This window comes from Ylistrum balloti, unplaced genomic scaffold (genome assembly GCF_031769215.1).
Source record: "Ylistrum balloti isolate Yb309-2 unplaced genomic scaffold, AGI_CSIRO_Ybal_v1 Utg369652, whole genome shotgun sequence".
Classification (NCBI taxonomy): Eukaryota; Metazoa; Mollusca; class Bivalvia; order Pectinida; family Pectinidae; genus Ylistrum; species Ylistrum balloti.
In genome coordinates, this window is record NW_026781907.1 from 1,564,658 (window position 1) to 1,585,558 (window position 20,901).

The 20,901-nt window shown below is 35.3% G+C and overlaps 1 protein-coding gene across 1 annotated transcript; it reads left to right on the forward strand.

Moving 5' to 3' along the window:
* The first annotated feature begins 178 nt into the window (after positions 1–178).
* Positions 179–20,591, forward strand: LOC132557251 (protein FAM91A1-like). Its single transcript, XM_060221743.1, has 21 exons — positions 179–250; positions 2,397–2,481; positions 2,889–3,098; positions 3,536–3,603; positions 4,182–4,298; positions 5,266–5,356; positions 7,033–7,095; positions 7,515–7,621; positions 8,207–8,245; positions 9,413–9,525; positions 10,024–10,151; positions 11,600–11,694; positions 11,968–12,054; positions 13,239–13,444; positions 13,746–13,833; positions 14,058–14,168; positions 14,284–14,397; positions 14,819–14,885; positions 15,474–16,005; positions 16,999–17,068; positions 20,164–20,591. The coding sequence occupies exons 1-21, from the start codon at positions 179–181 to the stop codon at positions 20,281–20,283; spliced, it is 2,583 nt and encodes an 860-aa protein (XP_060077726.1). The 3' UTR covers positions 20,284–20,591.
* The last annotated feature ends 310 nt before the right edge of the window (positions 20,592–20,901 follow it).

The following is a 20,901-nucleotide window of genomic DNA, read 5'->3' on the forward strand; positions in this document are numbered from 1 at the left end:
AATTTCATTGGTTAGATATCTGATCATTGGGCCAATGAAATATAGTTTTACATGACCACTTCCTCATCATCCAACATGGCAGACTGCAACGAAGGGGTGTCTTGCAAAATATGCACTACATAATGAATTGTGTACTATTGAAAGTTCTAGGTATCGAAATTGCTATTATTAGTTCATCATGAATCCTGATATCGAAGCGAACATACGGAAAAACTTGCCATGGCTAAAGCTTCCCCCAAACGTGCGCCAGGTAGGAACTTTGCCTAGTTCTCCTGTTTTTTGACGGATGTCGAAGTGAACATCACAAATATCAAAATGACCACGAGACTGCATTAATTTTAAATGACAGTTGATCAGAATGTTTTTATTGTTCTGTTCATTCTGTATAGTGTATATTCACAATCAAGGGTACAGCAAATATAGCAAACAAAAACAAAACAAAAACTGCTATCCGTCTTGTGACAAGGCCTACATAATGAGAATTAGATAGAGGCCTCGCTAAATCACTACTTATCGTCTCCCATGTACATCTGCCATTGTTTTAGAAAAGAGGTAATACTGTAATGTATCTGGAATAGGATGACAGGTATCGGGCAGTTGGTCAGAGTTTTGATGCTGTAATTATAATATAGTCATTTTAAGTGCTTTGGGTGGTCGGGTGGTGCAGTGGTAACACTCTCGCCTTTCATCTAGCTATCCGGGGTTTGATTCCAGGATAGGATGTGAAAAAGTAAGGGATCACCTGACCATGTGGGTTTTCCCCAAGTATTCTGGTTTCCTCCCTCAATAAGACGCCTCACACGCTTACATCAGGGCCAAAAAGAATGATTAGTATAAATTGAAATAATGTGTTCGGCAATTGATGTAAAGAAAAATGAATAAAGTTTATATTTAAATGCTTTTCTACGGATATGCATAAATGAACATGAATTGTGTGTTGTTCAATTTGACATTCCTGATACGTTATACATAGTTATTTATTGTAACTTAAACAACAATATCTCCATGAAGATGATGGACTCTGACCCATTATATTCATCACATTGCAATGTAGCTATGTGAAAATATATCCATATTGAAAATGAAGGATTGCTTTGGAGTAATGGAATTTGATCTCATAAAGGGGTGGGATGGTGAGGAAAGCGGCGAAGAAAAACAGTTTTGTTCATGCAACATGATATAAATACAATTAAAAGAACACAAGCTGATTCAGCAAAATGTCTTGTGTTAGTCACCTCAAATAATCATACAATGTTTCATCAGGTCTAACTGTTTCTTCTAGTAAACTTGCAAAAGAGATACAACAGCAATGATATGAACATATATACATACAAATTATAAACAAACCGAAGGATCCAAGGGAAATGAAGGGAGATAATTATGATAAATATTTGTAATATCCTGATCTGCATATATCTTAAGGTTATATGCCAGTTGTTTACAGAAATGAGTAGAAATATATAGAATTAATTGAAGATTGTACAAAAAACACACAAGTGAAGAGCACCTGGAGAACGTCAAGTACATGTGTATATTTTGAACTGTGCCATGCTCACTATTCGAATAAATTAAAATATGGCATACAGGTCACAGCACACCTTGGTGACTAATAGTCTACTAGCCATATCTACCACCTGCAACCTGAAGATTGCACAGAATACACATAAGTGATTAAAATTGTAGTACCACTTAAAATGGGATTTAGATAGGATATGATAGATCCAAACAAGGAATTAATATAAACTGCATCATACAGCTGTCCTTCTAGGAGTCATCAGTGATTACAAGGGCCTACAGGTTATACCTTAGAGGCGACTGTGAAAAATTCAAAGCAATCGAAAGAAAAAAGCATAAAAAATGTATGACAGAAAAAGCTTCTTTTTGCATATAAGAAGAAATAACATCTTACTTTTTACAAAATGAAACCGGTTTCAGCATTTAGAAAATGACTTGTAATACTTGGTGTTCAGTATCATTTGCCTGCATCATTACCTTATATAGTAATTATGCATTCTAACTATCTATAAGGGACACAAACAGTCTTGGCATCACAATATGGCAAGGAGGAATGCAATTACTCATTAACTAAATATAATATATCTGTCATTTTTCTGGGCACATGGTTTGGTCCATCTGTATACTTAATCACACAACGTCTATAATCTTTTTTATACATTTTTTCTCTTTCTCACATCTCGTACAATTAATTAAAATGAGAAATACAACAAACTTTCTGTCTTTCATCAAATTTTCTTCTTTTTTACATGCAAAATACATTTCACACACACTTTCTCTCATATAAACTTTCCATTGTCATTTCAGATATATAATGCTCAACCTCACATAAGCAGTCGTATATGACGTTTATTGATATTGGTCTGATGTTCTCATTGTAGGTTTTGGGTAATTCTCAAAAGGAATATGAAAAGGCTGTTGGTCAGTTTAGTGTAAAAAATCAGCTGAGATATAAAGGCAACTTAGGTATGTATTATTTATTTATTTATTTATTTATTTATTTATTTTATGAGACAACTGAAACTTTCATTCAGTGGATACATATGGTACATGTATCCAACATCGAGGTACGCTGTATTTATTTTTATGTATGTAAAATGTAATAGGTTTGAGAACTTGAAACAAAAGAAATTGTTTAGTATCTAATATACATATTTTACTTGCATCAAATCATCTTTTGCCATTTAGAGAAAGATTAAAGGGAGTTCACTCTGATCGTTAATAAATCTGATTTATATGTATGCTTGAAAAAGTACTTGTAATGATTAGACTAAACCATGAATAGGGTTAGTGGTCTTCTAAATTTGAATGGGAATCTTTACAACACTTTGTGAATAATCGAATTTGATATGACAATTTGTGAATCTCCACAGTGAAGACGGTGCGTAAGGATGAGAAGCGTTACTACGAAGAGATGATGCGTTATAGTCAGGAGCATCTCATGCTTTATCCCTACCACTTGTCTGATGTGGTGGTGAAAGGCCTACGTGTCACACCATTCACCTACTACGTCAACATGATGTCCACCATCATGACACAGGAGAAGAGCTACGATTCACTTCCCAATTTCACCGCTGCTGATTGTAAGTGTATCATATCAGGGCTCTCACACCCCATTTTGGGACTGGGGCCCGGGGCCCTTAGAAGTGGGAAATAATAATGGTGTTTTCCTTAGAATTGGGAAAACTTGGGGTCTAAATTGGGAAAAAAGATAATATTTTTGCGTTGGGAATTCGGCCCCAAATCTAGCAGATCGAGAGCCCTGCATATTCATACAATTGCCATCCCATTGGATTCCAGGAAATCGTTTTCAAGTAAAACAAAAAAAAAAAAACCAAAACAAAAATTCCATGTTAAGATCTGTATGTACTAAGAAGTTGTGTCAGAAAGAGAATCTATTTAATTAGTTATGATCCATTGTAATAATGATTACCTGTAGGAAGGGAGAGGCAAGTATTTTACTGACTGACTGTATCAAAGATTTGCTGGTTTTATCTTTATATCTGTCGTTTATCTTTAGGTCTACGTCTGCTTGGGATTGGTCGTAATCAATATATTGATTTGATGAACCAGTGTAGATCCTCTAAGGTGAGGCAGAAATTGTAGCTCATCAGTTAATTTTGTACATGTTTTACACATATAGGACTCTTAAATCTTCATTATATTCATTTCAATAAAGTGTCAATTATATTTTTAAAAATCTCATTTCGAGACTTAAGAAACATCGCAAAATTTTCCCGTTTTCTGAGATAAAATGATTTTTTTATTCGAATTATAATAAAACTTTTATGAAACTAAGAGCTCCTGATAATCATGTGTTCAAAAGGTCTTATAGATATTGTAAAGAACCTTTACCTAAAAATAGTCACTTTGACTTCATATCTGTTGCCTGCGTTGTGATTTAATCATATACATGTATAACCATTTCGGGTCATCAAACTATATTTTATTGCACACACTGTTCTGTGTCAGGCTTGATCAGGCTTGATCACAAATTTAATATTCAAGATACAGAATGCAAGGCAAACAAATATTACACTGCAATAAACTTACAAACTAAACTATGGATCAAGTGAAAACTTTTCATAACTGTGTGAAATTATAATTGTTCTGAAAAAAAAAACTGAAATTAAGGAGAATGAAATCATTTAATTTCTTTTCTACAGAAATTTTTCAGAAGGAAAAATCCAAAGGAATTATTACCAGCACAACCAGTTGATACCGCTGTAATGGAACACTGGTGGCGTGTCAGTGTAGGATATGTCACTGAGGATGATGTCAGGGTAGGTATCATTGGTCAGTGTAGGATATGTCACTGAGGATGATGTGAGGGTAAGTATCATTGGTGTGTCAGTGTAGGTTATGTCACTGAGGATGATGTCAGGGTAGGTAGCATTAGTGTGTCAATGTAGGCTATGTCACTGAGGATGATGTCAGGGTAAGTATCATTAGTGTGTCAATGTAGGCTATGTCACTGAGGATGATGTCAGGGTAGGTATCATTGGTGTGTCAGTGTAGGCTTTGTCACCGAGGATGATGTCAGGGTAGGTATCATTGGTCAGTGTAGGCTATGTCACTGAGGATGATGTCAGTGTAGGTATCATTGGTGTGTCAGTGTAGGCTTTGTCACTGAGGATGATGTCAGGGTAGGTATCATTGGTGTGTCAGTGTAGACTATGTCACCAAGGATGATGTCAGGGTAGGTATCATTGGTGTGTCAGTGTAGGCTATGTCACCGAGGATGATGTCAGGGTAGGTATCATTGGTGTGTCAGTGTAGGCTTTGTCACTGAGGATGATGTCAGGGTAGGTATCATTGGTGTGTCAGTGTAGTCTATGTCACTGAGGATGATGTCAGGGTAGGTATTATTGGTGTGTCAGTGTAGGCTATGTCACTGAGGATGATGTCAGGGTAGGTGTCATTGGTGTGTCAGTGTAGGCTTTGTCACTAAGGATGATGTCAGGGTAGGTATCATTGGTCAGTGTAGGCTTTTTCACCAAGGATGATGTCAGGGTAGGTATCATTGGTGTGTCAGTGTACGCTATATCACAGAGACATGTACAACTTTTAAGGAGGTCACGACAGATAATCATATGATGATATTGATGAGATACTGACATTCTTCATTAATACATATTCCATAACTGTTTCAGAATAGCAATCTGATTTTATTTGTAACTTTGTGAATCAGTGACAAACATGATTTTCTTACTACTGTTATTAAAATAATTATTTTGTTTATGTTTTCAGATGTGTACGACTGTAGAGAGGCAACTCATAGACAGTATTATAGACGCAGGTGTGGTTATAGCTGGAGATCATGATTACAAACTTGTTCACGGTAAGGCTAGTAACAGAATTATAGACTACAAACTTGTTCACGGTAAGGCTAGTAACAGTATTATAGACTACAAACTTGTTCACGGTAAGGCTAGTAACAGTATTATAGACTACAAACTTGTTCATGGTAAGGCTAGTAACACTATTATAGACTACAAACTGGTTCATAGTAAGGCTAGTAACAGTATTATAGACTACAAACTTGTTCACGGTAAGGCTAGTAACAGAATTATAGACTACAAACTTGTTCATGGTAAGGCTAGTAACACTATTATATAGACTACAAACTTGTTCATGGTAAGGCTAGTAACACTATTATAGACTACAAACTTGTTCACGGTAAGGCTAGTAACAGTATTATAGACTACAAACTTGTTCACGGTAAGGCTAGTAACACTATTATAGACCACAAACGTGTTCACGGTAAGGCTTATAACAGTATTATAGACTACAAACTTGTTCACGGTAAGGCTAGTAACACTATTATAGACCACAAACGTGTTCACGGTAAGGCTTATAACATTATAATAGACTACAAACTTGTTCACGGTAAGGCTTATAACAGTATTATAGACTACAAACTTGTTCATGGTAAGGCTAGTAACACTATTATAGACTATAAACTTGTTCACAGTAAGGCTAGTAACACTATTATAGACTATAAACTTGTTCACGGTGAGGCTTATAACAGTATTATAGACTACAAACTTGTTCACGGTAAGGCTAGTAACAGTATTATAGACTACAAACTTGTTCACGGTAAGGCTAGTAACACTATTATAGACTACAAACTTGTTCACGGTAAGGCTAGTAACAGAATTATAGACTACAAACTTGTTCACGGTAAGGCTAGTAACAGTATTATAGACTACAAACTTGTTCACGGTAAGGCTAGTAACACTATTATAGACTACAAACTTGTTCACGGTAAGGCTTATAACAGTATTATAGACTACAAACTTGTTCATGGTAAGGCTAGTAACAGAATTATAGACTACAAACTTGTTCACGGTAAGGCTAGTAACAGAATTATAGACTACAAACTTGTTCACGGTAAGGCTAGTAACAGAATTATAGACTACAAACTTGTTCACGGTAAGGCTAGTAACACTATTATAGACTATAAACTTGTTCACGGTAAGGCTTATAACAGTATTATAGACTACAAACTTGTTCACGGTAAGGCTAGTAACACTATTATAGACTACAAACTTGTTCACGGTAAGGCTTATAACAGTATTATAGACTACAAACTTGTTCACGGTAAGGCTAGTAACACTATTATAGACTATAAACTTGTTCACGGTAAGGCTTATAACAGTATTATAGACTACAAACTTGTTCACAGTAAGGCTAGTAACACTATTATAGACTATAAACTTGTTCACGGTAAGGCTAGTAACACTATTATAGACTACAAACTTGTTCACGGTAAGGCTAGTAACACTATTATAGACTACAAACTTATTCATGGTAAGGCTAGTAACAGAATTATAGACTCAGGTGTTGTTACATTTGGAGATCACGACTACAAACCTGTTCATGATAAAACTGATCACAGTATTATGGACCCTAGCTGATGATTCACCATTGCTTTTGTGTAATTGTGTCTCTTAAAATTTTGCAATGCGTAACACATCATCATCATCATTCTTTAATGAGAATATTTTTTTTCAGGATTATATAAAAAAGGGCTTATCTACCTGGATGTTCCAATTGCTGACGCTGACTGTATAATTGGTTAGTAGAATTCAAGCCACTTTGTTACTAGTGTCATCTCATTCATCAAGTTATTAATTAAACAGCCTTGCTTAAATATTAAAACAATACAACAATTAAGAGATATACTCCTTTGTCAAAAAGATTTAAGTGAAAAAACAGAAAAAATATCTACAATATCAACAGGTATTTATTCAAAAGTTTAAGGACATGCCATGGACATATTATTTATAACCTTAATGAATCTTTCTTTAATGAAAAATTTCATCACAAATTTACATTCATAGAGAGGAAAGTTTCAACCTAGATGGACTGTAGATCACATTTGAGTGAATTGATGATTCCTGAACTGTTCTGATACAAAATACGTTTTCAGAAATATTTAGCCGATTTTGAATTTCACAAAACATATGTACTGATGATGTCTTTTTATTTTACAGTTCCTCCACTTGAAGGTTTTGTGATGAACCGTGTGTTAGGCGATTACTTTGAAACTTTACTCTATAAGATATTTGTGTCGATTGATGAGCACACCACCGTGGCAGAGGTAAGTACTTAAAAGATTAATATATAACTGATTTACGTCGGTCATACATCACAGGAAGTAGTGAATGGGTGTGGCATAATTCATTTAACAAATTTATAGCATACACGTCTATTGTTCTTGGTTTTCTAATGCAAAGTTTCTGTTAAGATATTCATACAAGGTTGGTTTTCGTAAACTACAATTCTATTTCTTGGGAATATTTAAGTACAGATATCTCATTCTATTTGAATTTATTATCATTTACATATCTGAATTATATACTGGTTGTCATTAACAGGAAAGGGATTTTTAGGCTTTATCTGTTTCTATTATTACTTCATTACTGATCACAGAAAGAATTAACTCCCTTGAAAGAATTATCTCCCTTCCATAAGGATAGGCAACAGACAATAGTTACGAAAGATTGCTTTTAATTTGCCTTAAGTATAGTACAGCTGTTTGATGGGTAACTACCCTCCTCAATATATAGATACAATATATCTTTGTGAAATGTACTGAGTAATGAACCATCTTCATAGAGACTTAAGATGAATGAAGCTTCATTAAGTTAACTGGTAGATATAATGTTGTCTGTTGTGTTTACAGCTCGCCAATGTCCTTCAAATAGACCTACAACTAGTCAAGGTAAGACCAATGTTACCTATCAGGTAGCACTCACATAGATATATATGTCAGATAATGCATTGATGAACATATTGTAAATGGGGAAAACTTTCGCCTTCATTTAACTTTCACAATTTTAGCTGTATGTTAAAAAAAGGCAAAATATATAGGAAAGCAAAAGTCTGATACGCCTTACCTTATTGTTGTCACATGTGGTAAAGATGAACATTACACTGGTTTAAAATATATTTCTTTTTTCGAGGGTGAGATTTTGCTGTTATATATTAGTTATAGATGTCAGTACGGGTGTCAAGAAGTCCATATAATTAACCAAGCTTCTTTATCATTCAGCCATTAAAGACTGGTTGTATGACAGATTCATGTCTCACTTTGTTTGAACAAGATCCAGCATACATGCATGTATTACAGTAACAGGCTCCAGCATACATGTATGTATTACAGTAACAGGCTCCAGCATACATGTATGTATTACAGTGACAGGCTTCAACATACATGTATGTATTACAGTGACAGGCTCCAACATACATGTATGTATTACAGTGACAGGCTCCAACATACATGTATGTATTACAGTGACAGGCTCCAACATACATGTATGTATTACAGTGACAGGCTTCAACATACATGTATGTATTACAGTGACAGGCTTCAACATACATGTATGTATTACAGTGACAGGCTTCAACATACATGTATGTATTACAGTGACAGGCTCCAGCATACATGTATGTATTACAGTGACAGGCTCCAACATACATGTATGTATTACAGTGACAGTCTCCAGCATACATGTATGTATTACAGTGACAGTCTCCAGCATACAAGTATGTATTACAGTGACAGGCTCCATCATACATGTATGTATTACAGTGACAGTCTCTAGCATACATGTATGTATTACAGTGACAGTCTCCAGCATACATGTATGTATTACAGTGACAGGCTCCATCATACATGTATGTATTACAGTGACAGGCTTCAACATACATGTATGTATTACAGTGACAAGCTTCAACATACATGTATGTATTACAGTGACAGGCTCCAGCATACATGTATGTATTACAGTGACAGGCTCCAGCATACATGTATGTATTACAGTGACAGGCTCCAACATACATGTATGTATTACAGTAATATTCATACTCTAATTAAAATGTTTTTCAGAATGCTGTTTCCATGTATTGTCGTCTTGGTTTTGCTAAGAAGAAAGGGGTAGAGTTTTATGACTGTGAGAATCTTCATCCCTCATGGAAAGAAGTGCAACCAGTAAACAAGAAGTAAGTTCTGATCCCCGAGGTATCAATTGATGTATTGATAGGAAGGAATTTGCTGTGTTTAAAATACGAGAATGTGTTCAGATATGCTGGATAGAAATCTAAGTAATTCTCTCTATAGATTGACTGATTTTCAACTTTTTATATATGAAATTGTTATGATACCCGAAGCAATATAGACAGTCTGTTCTAGCTAGTTGTTCATACCAAACAGGACAATCATCATGGGAGATAATCCGTTGCATTGACTCAAAGGTTCATTTTTATACCTTGGACTGATGTAAGGTGTTATAATATGTGTATAGAAACCCAGGATATCAAACCCAGACTTACTAGCAATGATCAGTAAGATACTGTTGAACATGTTGGTTTGTATATTATCATTTACCAATTGGTTACTGAAAATGTATTTAAATGTAAATAAACCAACAGCCATTAGGATTGTGTGATATGGAAATAACTATGTATGACACAAAATTTATGTGATATGATGCTTTACAGGTTAACCCCTGACCAGACAATCTTAGACTGGGACAATGCTCTGGCTGAGGCAAACAAAGAGCCCTCTCACCAGGAAGAGGAGCAGGACAAACCAAACTCTAATGTCAATGCCCTGAAGGATGTCATGGGTAAGATTTGTCTGTCATCACAACAACATCAGCTGCCTATTTGTCTGTCATCACAGCTCCATCAACTGTCTTTTTGTCTGTCATCACAACTCCACCAGCTGTCTGTCATCACAACATCAGCTGTCTATTCATCTGTCATCACAACAACATCAGCTGTCTATTTGTCTGTCATCACAACTCCATCAGCTGTCTGTCTTTCATCACAACAACATCAGCTGTCTATTTGTCTGTCATCACAACTCCATGAGCTGTCTATTTGCCTGTCATCACATCTCCATCAGCTGTCTATTTGTCTGTCATCACAGCTCCAGCTGTCTATTTGTCTGTCATCACAAATCCATGAGCTGTCTATTTGTCTGTCATCACAACTCCATCAGCTGTCTATTTGTCTGTCATCACAACAACATTAGCTATTTGTATGTCATCACAAATCCATCAGCTGTCTGTCTGTCATTACAACTCCATGAACTGTCTATTTGTCTGTCATCACAGCTCCATGAGCTATTTGTCTGTCATCACAACTCCATGAGCTGTCTATTTGTCTTCAAAACTTCACTTGATTAACCTACAGAAACATATAATGATTGTTTAAAATGGTTCTTGATGGTGCAGTCCGTAATGTTCTCGGCTGCAAAACTTTCCAACTTTTTATAGTAAAAATTGTATGTATTTGAAATTTGAACACTCAAACTACATCCAGACTGTACTTACCTTTTAGTTTGAATTAACTGGATAATGTTTTTTTATCATTTATGTAAATTGCACATCAAACAAAAGGCATGCTCCTTTTATATTGTTAAGAAAACATTACACCTTACATTTAAAAAATAGTAAACAAAATATATTTGGGACAACAATGAACATAAATTCTAATTTGATGTAAAACAAAACAATTAAATGCCAACTTCATTTTAATGTGTAAACAAAAAACATTCCTTATATCTGGCGCAAAGAAAATTAAAAATATCGAACATTGAAAATAGTATTTTCCCTCCCATGGCTGACATTGACAATGTGATTGTTGATACAATCTCAAATATTTAAATAACAAATCATGAATTTTTATACCAAATGATATGATATAAGACAGTGATTGAAACTATATAACCAGTCACACAATTTGATCAACCAGTGATTGAAGTGTACTTCCAGTTTGACCCTTTGACAAAACCATTGTTACAGTCATCAAAGACATACAGTAGTGTACTGTTTCTGACACTTTTCAAACAATGTTCCGTTACCCCAAATTGAAAGGTAAATCTGGACCAGATGTAGTTGATTTATTAACTTTACTTTGGACAAACTCGTACTCATAAGCCGTTATAATTTTATGAAACGATAAATGTAAATGAAACGATAGAGTAAAAATTTGGGAGTTTTCCCAGGTTTGGAGATCTTGATAAATTAGCTAGGTATAAAAATTCTCATTGTTTTTATCCTGTCTGCAGAGAGTGAAAGTCCTACTGTTGGAAGTTGTAAAAGAATCGCTTTCCTCTTTGATTCCACATTGACAGCATTCCTCATGATGGGGAACCTATCGCCTGTAAGTAGCCTGTATTCTTCTCCCTGGATTTTTTTTTTTTTAAACATTATCTGAAATTAGTGTGCTGTTTACTTAATTCAACATATTAATATGACAGAGTATATGAACTAGTATGTATTTGTTTGATCTTTCAGAGAATATTTTAAAAGATCTGAGAGAGAACTTTTTTTTAAAGTAAGACATTTCTGTTCTGTGTTATGATTATTTCCTGAGTATTAAAGTCCTTTAAGAGAAGATTGTAGACAGATGTATGTATGCTGGTATATATTTCAGGGCCTGAAAAGCCATGCAGTGACCATGTTTGAGGTGGGAAAGCTTAGTGACGAATCCCTGGACAGTTTCCTTACAGAGCTGGAGAAAGTATGTCATGTGATTTTTACATTTATATAATTATTTGATCCTTTTAAATCCTTAATCTAAGTCCATTGTAGACTGTTTACTATGTAGGTATATCAAATAAATTTGTTTTATACAATGAAGGAAGTGAAAAATTTAGGAGTCCTTTGGATTTGGAGATGTTGATAAATTAGCTGGATATAAAAATTGCAGAAGTGAGAACCAATGTCCTGATCAAACGTTTTGTTTCTGTTTCTTATTAATATAATATTCGTGTGGATGATGCCCAGTCATCAATCAGGTTTAGAGCCCCTGTTAATTTAGAAGGTGTGTTTAGTATTACAGTAAATCGTCAATCATTTTAATAGGTGGGTAGTTTCACCAAATTTTACACATCTTGTCTCTTAATTAGCCTTGATTTTATGTAACTTCTTTCATGTCTTGTCACATTGTGCTCGCCCAGCTGACACAACTTGATACCCAGTTCTATATCTTAAGCAATCAGTATATGGAGCTCAGAATGTTAGAATTTGTATTGTCAGCAAGTAACAGTGTTTCACTTCACAGTTTGACAGACAATCATGTCAGGACTATCCACATCTACTACATCAAAAAGATAATTGTAATACTTGTAGGTATGCTTTGTAAAAACTGATGAGATGTTTTCAATAGATATAAATCTATAGCCATAGGTCTCAGTTCAGACTCCTCAAAGTGGTAAATCGACAGTAATTTCCTTCAGTACACAAGCAGATAGATGCCTTTTTTGGGCTCTGATTTCTTCATTCCCATATCCAATGTGATGAAGAACAAAAGGAATATATGGCATTTTTTAACAGTTAGTTACCCTGTAAATGTTTCATAAGATAATGTTATTATACCAGGTAATTGACATGTTTTTACTGTTTTCCAAACAAGTCATTGTCTTTGAGGATCGACTGCTTCTGTGCTTTGTTAAGACAATTTTAACATTTTGCTGTTGAATAATTTTGTATAATTTCGTTAGGTTCAACAGATAACTCATTTTGTTTACACCATACCCGTACATTTCCCCTTTCACTCTGATACAAAAAGTCAAGTATTAAAAGTTTTGCAATTGTGAGGTTCACAACGATATCTAATCGTATAATTTGGTAAAAGTGTTTTTCTAGTCTGCTCAGGAAGAAACACCTTGTGGCTGATATCAGCTGATAATGTTTGTGTGTTAGGTTGGTTCTGAGGCAGAAGGAGAAGCTAGGAGGTACTTTGTGCATGCCCTGACATTGAGGGACACACTGAAGTTTCTCAGATACAACAAGGACCTGACATTCGAGAGCGACACAAAAACGGGACTTGCTGTTGATCTGATTCGCTGTGAAAGTCTGTTGGGACTGGACGCTGCAACTAGGGCCAGAGTTCTAAACAGAAACTATGAGTAAGTGTGATGATCTGTAGTGGTACTGCTAGGGGATTCTCTGTGTTGTACCCAGCCAGAGTTCTTTATAGAAACTATGAGTACCCGGTAAGTATGATACTTGGCAGCTGAGGATTCATAGTAGACATCTGAAGGGCGTCGCAGCCATGTTTTGGATTTTTTGGTTTTAGATCACGATGGTTGTATATCAGTCATCAACAGTATAAGATTTTAAAAGTTTTTTTTATATATTTTGTATAAAAGTTCAGAGTCAATGTATGAATGTATGGCCATTCAGTGTGATACATATTATTTTGTACAGGTTGTTGGTATCCATGGCACCATTAAGCTATGAAATCAAACCTGTGAGCAGTTGTACACCCCAACATATAGGCCCAGCTGTACCTGAGGTAGGTAGATTTGATACTCAAATCTGTCACAGTGAGGTACATAGGCTCTCCTTCCACTGTGTCTAATATATAGAAAAAGTTCCAAACAGGCCCTCTAGTGAACTAAACAGATATAAGTCACCAGAAAGAAGTGATATGTGACTGTTAGGACATGATTGTGGCACTTTGATTGTTTATTATTGAGGAAACTTTCAGAATAACATGATATGTGTTTTTATCTACAGGTGAATTCTGTGTGGTTTAAGTTGTTCCTGTATAGCTTAACCAAATGTGGTCCCCCCTCCCTTCTTCTGGTCAAAGGCACAAAACTACGCAAGCTACCTACCATATTCCATGTAAGTCGCAGTTCATTTACCTTGATATGACTCTGAGGAGCTTTCCACACAGTCCATTTGTCATGATAACCTACCCCTGTATTTCTGACCGATGGATCACTTTATCTGTTTGTAGGAGTATGACAAACTCTTGGTGACGACCTGGGGACACGACCCTGCTGTCATCGCCACATCCAACATCTTGTTAACACTCAATGATGCTCTTAGTCATTCTGCAGTTTTTGTCCAGGTAAATATTATTTTAAAAAAGTTTTTTTTCAGTGAAGTCCGTATTTCTGTTCAAACCGTCAGTGATAATATTTTGTTTTTACAAAAACAAGCCATTTACTTGTATTGGAGAAATCAAATTTTCACGAAAATAGATCATAAATATTCAAACATGGTAAAGTTACACGTCAATATCAGAAAAAACAAGTAATTTTTAGAAGTAATTTTTGTATTTTCATTTGATCTAGATTTGTATGGCTATCATTTTTCACTGCGTTATTTTGATGTAAGAAGTTTTCGTTGACCTTTTGACACATTAAAGTGATAGGATTTTCATTTCTGTGTATTTTGTATCAACAAATTTAAACCTAAAACCTTTAAATATGGTTTGATAATAAAAAAAGTCATCTGAAGTTTGTCAATTTTTGATATGTATATTGCAGGCCCATGGTTGGCAGTCAGAGGGTAAAACAGTCAACATATCATTTCCTATTGACAAGGCAAAACTAGGTAAAATACAGATATGAAAGTAAACAATACTGTCTTCTGTCTGATCCATTATTAAACGTGAATGTAAAACTGATTCATAGGTGGAAATATATCATTTTGATTGTGTTCCAAAGTCAAGATGTGTAGTTAAGCAGTTAATATATTAGCAAGTAGTGTTATGATTCAATAACACCCATTTACATTTTGTTGGTAAACTGACCTCGCACAGCTTTTTTATTCTATAAATAACATCAGTTTTTGAAAAGAAATGTTTGCAACATGAGATTGGTGAAGTTTTGATAGAGGTGAGCTGGCCCAGTCATGTAGGGAAGATTTAGAAACAACTTAAGCTGTTTTAGTGTCGTTGTAAAAGTAAATGCCATGTTACCTGAAATACTGTTTCATAGTAGAGAATGCTCCTGAGATTTCCATAGATCAGTTTAATCTGTTTGCTTATGTTTACAAGAGAAACTGTTTTATTAGATTTCATCACAAGTTATATCGTACCTGTGGAATTATGGATCATGAGAAAATTTTTTCAGTTATTGGATCTATAAGATAGATACAAGAAAGAAATCTTAAAAGGATTATTTGTGTTCTTTATTTCAGGACAATCATTTTCCAAGCAGAATTATGAAAGTCATACAGGCATTAAAAATCTATGTGAACATTTAGACCTAGAACACACTTGTGGTTATATCACTCTGCTGAACACGGGACTGCTTTCCCGCACGGTGTTCCAGGAGGATCCTGATGAGGAAGACTACTTTGAGGAAGCTAGCAATGGCATTATCTTTAACACCCATCCGTCGGACACAGAATCGGATGGACCACTGAACGGTGTCACAGATAAAAGCTCGGCAGACATGCTGGCTTCGGAGATTGATTTGTTAGACTCAGAAATGTTCGGTGCTACTGGTGCGGGAGAAAACCTATCTGTCAAAACACTTAAGGAAAACATGACATTAGAACTTGACCTTGACCGTGACCGTGTTGGTCAGAGTTCAAGGTCATTAGAAGACACAAAAGAAGAGGATTGGGTTATTTTGGAATGCTATTTTGGTATTCCCTTGTTCAGTTCCAGTCTTAATAAGGATGTGTGTTCAAAAGTCATTGCTGAAGGATTATTTTCAAAGAATAGGTAAATACAAAAAAGAATTGGTGTAAGGTTTGAAGGATTCAAAATTTTCAGTTTTCAATATGAAATCGTTTTTTTTCAGATTTCATGGCAGTAAAGGCTTGTGAGCTGATGGCATTATCCATGTTGTCTTGACTTGTTGTCAACGTTCTGCTTTAACAAGTTTTTTTAAGGAATCCTGAAATTGAGATCTGTAATTAGGAATTTGCTTGCTCAGGTTTTTAACAATACATTTTCTTCACCCAATTCTAAGTACCTGGTACCTGTATTATAAGCCATATTCATCAAAGATGGCCACCATGTTTTGGAGAGTGTCAGAATGAGTGCCATGACAACAGGAGTATACTTACCTTGACAACATGAGTATATCGGTGATTAAACCATAAACTTTATTTAATCAAGAAATGTGTTATTCAGCATTTTTTTAGACAAAAAGTATGAGCATTAAGTGAGTGTCAAGGTCACAGTGTCAAATGTGTTAGAATCTTCAAGTTGTAACAGACTAAAAATAAATCACAAAATAAATTACAAAGCTTTTAGTTATGATATCTGACCTGCTGCATACTGGTGTAAGAATAGTGAAATATTTTTACCTTAATTTCCTTTTGACTTGTTGAACACTGGAGTGAAATTGTGAAATAACATACCTTGAATCACAGGAGAGTATTTCTGTAGTAAACTTGAAAAAATTTGGGGAGACTTCTTAGAGTTATAAAGAAACAGATTTCATGTATTCAATAGCTTACCTGCCTGAACGGTTAGCGAGCTGTCCATCTGCCATCAGCTTTTCCCTTCAAACAAAAGGGGAAATATTTGCAAAAAATAGATACATGTATTCTTATATTTGAAAATTCAGGTGGTGTACAGAAAATTTCCCTTTTTGATGTATGATTATGATAGTTTTGACCGATGAAAATATCCTTCTATGTGTTCAACCATTTTTCATGTCAAAGGTATTGTGGAATGTATTAATAGATCTGAGGTTATCTTTTACAGCCTCCAGGAACTGCTACATTCCAGTAGGAAGGTGTCCCTTAGATTACTAAACTTTGTCTCCCAGTACCAGGTATGTACACTAAAGTGTAATCTGTTTATTGTAGGGATATTTAAATCTATTGTTAGTATCACTGTATTTAGATATACAGGGGAAATACTGGTAACATAGACAATAAAGATACTGGTGAGATTGACTGTGAGAGATGTTTACAGTGATATTAACTGTGAGAGATGTTTACAGTGAGATTGACTGTGAGATATTTACAGTGAGATTGACTGTGAGAGACATTTACAGTGAGATTGACTGTGCGAATGTTTACAGTGAGATTGACTGTGAGATGTTAACAGTGAGACTGACTAATAGAGATATTAAAGTGAGTTTGACTGAGAGAGATGTTTACAGTGATATTGACTGTGAGAGACATTTACAGTGAGATTGACTGTGCGAATGTTTACAGTGAGATTGACTGTGAGATGTTAACAGTGAGACTGACTAATAGAGATATTAAAGTGAGTTTGACTGAGAGAGATGTTTACAGTGAGATTGACTGTGAGAGATGTTTACAGTGAGATTGACCCTGAGAGATGTTTACAGTGAGATTGACTGTGAGATTGACTGTGAGAGACATTTACAGTGAGATTGACTGTGAGAGACATTTACAGTGAGATTGACTGAGAGAGATATTTACAGTGAGATTGACTGTGAGAGATGTTTACAGTGAGATTGTCTGTGAGATTGACTGTGAGAGATATTTACAGTGAGATTGACTGTGAGAGATGTTTACAGTGAGATTGACTGAGAGAGATGTTTACAGTGAGATTGACTGTGAGAGACATTTACAGTGAGATTGACTGAGAGAGACATTTACAGTGAGATTGACTGTGAGAGACATTTACAGTGAGATTGACTGAGAGAGATATTTACAGTGAGATTGACTGTGAGAGATATTTACAGTGAGATTGACTGTGAGAGATGTTTACAGTGAGATTGACTGTGAGAGACATTTACAGTGAGATTGACTGTGAGAGATATTTACAGTGAGATTGACTGTGAGAGATGTTTACAGTGAGATTGACTGTGAGAGATGTTTACAGTGAGATTGACTGTGAGATATTTACAGTGAGATTGACTGTGAGAGACATTTACAGTCAGGTTGACTGTGAGAGATATTTACAGTGAGATTGACTGTGAGAGATATTTACAGTCAGGTTGACTGTGAGAGATATTTACAGTGAGATTGACTGTGAGAGATATTTACAGTGAGATTGACTGTGAGAGACATTTACAGTCAGGTTGACTGTGAGAGATATTTACAGTGAGATTGACTGTGAGAGATATTTACAGTCAGGTTGACTGTGAGAGATATTTACAGTGAGATTGACTGTGAGAGATGTTTACAGTGAGATTGACTCTGAGAGACATTTACAGTGAGATTGACTGTGAGAGATATTTACAGTGAGATTGACTGTGAGAGATATTTACAGTGAGATTGACTGAGAGAGACATTTACAGTGAGATTGACTGTGAGAGACATTTACAGTGAGATTGACTGAGAGAGATATTTACAGTGAGATTGACTGTGAGAGATATTTACAGTGAGATTGACTGTGAGAGATGTTTACAGTGAGATTGACTGTGAGAGACATTTACAGTGAGATTGACTGTGAGAGATATTTACAGTGAGATTGACTGTGAGAGATGTTTACAGTGAGATTGACTGTGAGAGATGTTTACAGTGAGATTGACTGTGAGAGATATTTACAGTGAGATTGACTGTGAGAGATATTTACAGTGAGATTGACTGTGAGAGATATTTACAGTGGTTGACTGTGAGAGATATTTACAGTGACTGTGAGAGATATTTACAGTGAGATTGACTGTGAGAGATATTTACAGTGAGATTGACTGTGAGAGATATTTACAGTGAGATTGACTGTGAGAGACATTTACAGTGAGATTGACTGTGAGAGATATTTACAGTGAGATTGACTGTGAGAGATATTTACAGTGAGATTGACTGTGAGAGATATTTACAGTGAGATTGACTGTGAGAGATGTTTACAGTGAGATTGACTGTGAGAGACATTTACAGTGAGATTGACTGTGAGAGATGTTTACAGTGAGATTGACTGTGAGAGATGTTTACAGTGAGATTGACTGTGAGAGATGTTTACAGTGAGATTGACTGTGAGAGATATTTACAGTGAGATTGACTGTGAGAGATGTTTACTGTGAGATTGACTGTGAGAGATGTTTACAGTGAGATTGACTGTGAGAGATATTTACAGTGAGATTGACTGTGAGAGATATTTACAGTGAGATTGACTGTGAGAGATATTTACAGTGAGATTGACTGTGAGAGATATTTACAGTGAGATTGACTGTGAGAGATATTTACAGTGAGATTGACTGTGAGAGATATTTACAGTGAGATTGACTGTGAGAGATGTTTACAGTGAGATTGACTGTGAGAGATGTTTACAGTGAGATTGACTGTGAGAGATATTTACAGTGAGATTGACTGTGAGAGATATTTACAGTGAGATTGACTGTGAGAGACATTTACAGTGAGATTGACTGTGAGAGACATTTACAGTGAGATTGACTGTGAGAGATATTTACAGTGAGATTGACTGTGAGAGATATTTACAGTGAGATTGACTGTGAGAGATATTTACAGTGAGATTGACTGTGAGAGATATTTACAGTGAGATTGACTGTGAGAGATATTTACAGTGAGATTGACTGTGAGAGATGTTTACAGTGAGATTGACTGTGAGAGATGTTTACAGTGAGATTGACTGTGAGATATTTACAGTGAGATTGAATGTGAGAGACATTTACAGTGAGATTGACTGTGAGAGACATTTACAGTGAGATTGACTGTGAGAGACATTTACAGTGAGATTGACTGTGAGAGATATTTACAGTGAGATTGACTGTGAGAGATGTTTACAGTGAGATTGACTGTGAGATATTTACAGTGAGATTGACTGTGAGATATTTACAGTGAGATTGACTGTGAGAGATATTTACTGTGAGATTGACTGTGAGATATTTACAGTGAGATTGACTGTGAGATATTTACAGTCAGATTGACTGTGAGAGATATTTACAGTGAGATTGATAAGAGACTTACTGTTGTCTTTATTTCTGTTTATCAGGACAGTTCACGTGTTGGGGATTTGAATCAAGATACAGCCCCAGACAAGGAAGAAACCACACCTCTACCAACTGTTAACCTCCTGTTTCATAACAAAACACTGGAACCATGGATAGGTTGATCACTGACCAGTAGTTTATAATTTCATCATCTGGAACTGCTTGTTGGAAACCCAATTTCACTGAAGTTGAATATATGGCAGTTATTCTGTCTTTAAATCAAATTTATATTGATTGATTGTGATCAATAAGTCCTTGTATTGGTCAACCAGACCAGAGCTTACAAATGTCTCCAAAAAATTTGACCAAAGCTTACAAATAGGCTCTCCAAGAAATTCGACCAATGCTTGCAAATGTGTCTCAAAGAAATATGGACAAAGCTTACAAATAGTCTCTCCAAGAGATTTGACCAAAGCTTACAAATAGGCTCTCTAAGAAATTTGACTAAAGCTTACAAATAGGCTCTCCAAGTTTGAACAATGCTTACAAATGTGTCTCAAAGAAATATGGACAAAGCTTACAAATAAGCTCTCTAAAAATTTGAATAAAGCTTACAAATAGGCTCTCTGAAAATTTGAATAAATCTTACAAATAGGCTCTCCAAGAAATTTGAACAATGCTTACAAATAGGCTCTCGAAGAAATTTGACTAAAGCTTACAAATAGGCTCTCTAAAAATTTGAATAAATCTTACAAATAGACTGTCGAAGAGATTCTTATTAAGTATTTAGCTAGCAAGCA

What these genes read in the sequence shown, in the direction of transcription:
- LOC132557251 (XM_060221743.1), top strand. Translation starts at nt 179, where the DNA reads ATGAATCCTGATATCGAAGCGAACATACGGAAAAACTTGCCATGGCTA. An exon ending in CAATTTCACCGCTGCTGATT is followed by an intron (nt 3,099 to 3,535) that starts GTAAGTGTATCA and finishes GTTTATCTTTAG; the next exon opens with GTCTACGTCTGCTTGGGATT. An exon ending in ACCAGTGTAGATCCTCTAAG is followed by an intron (nt 3,604 to 4,181) that starts GTGAGGCAGAAA and finishes TCTTTTCTACAG; the next exon opens with AAATTTTTCAGAAGGAAAAA.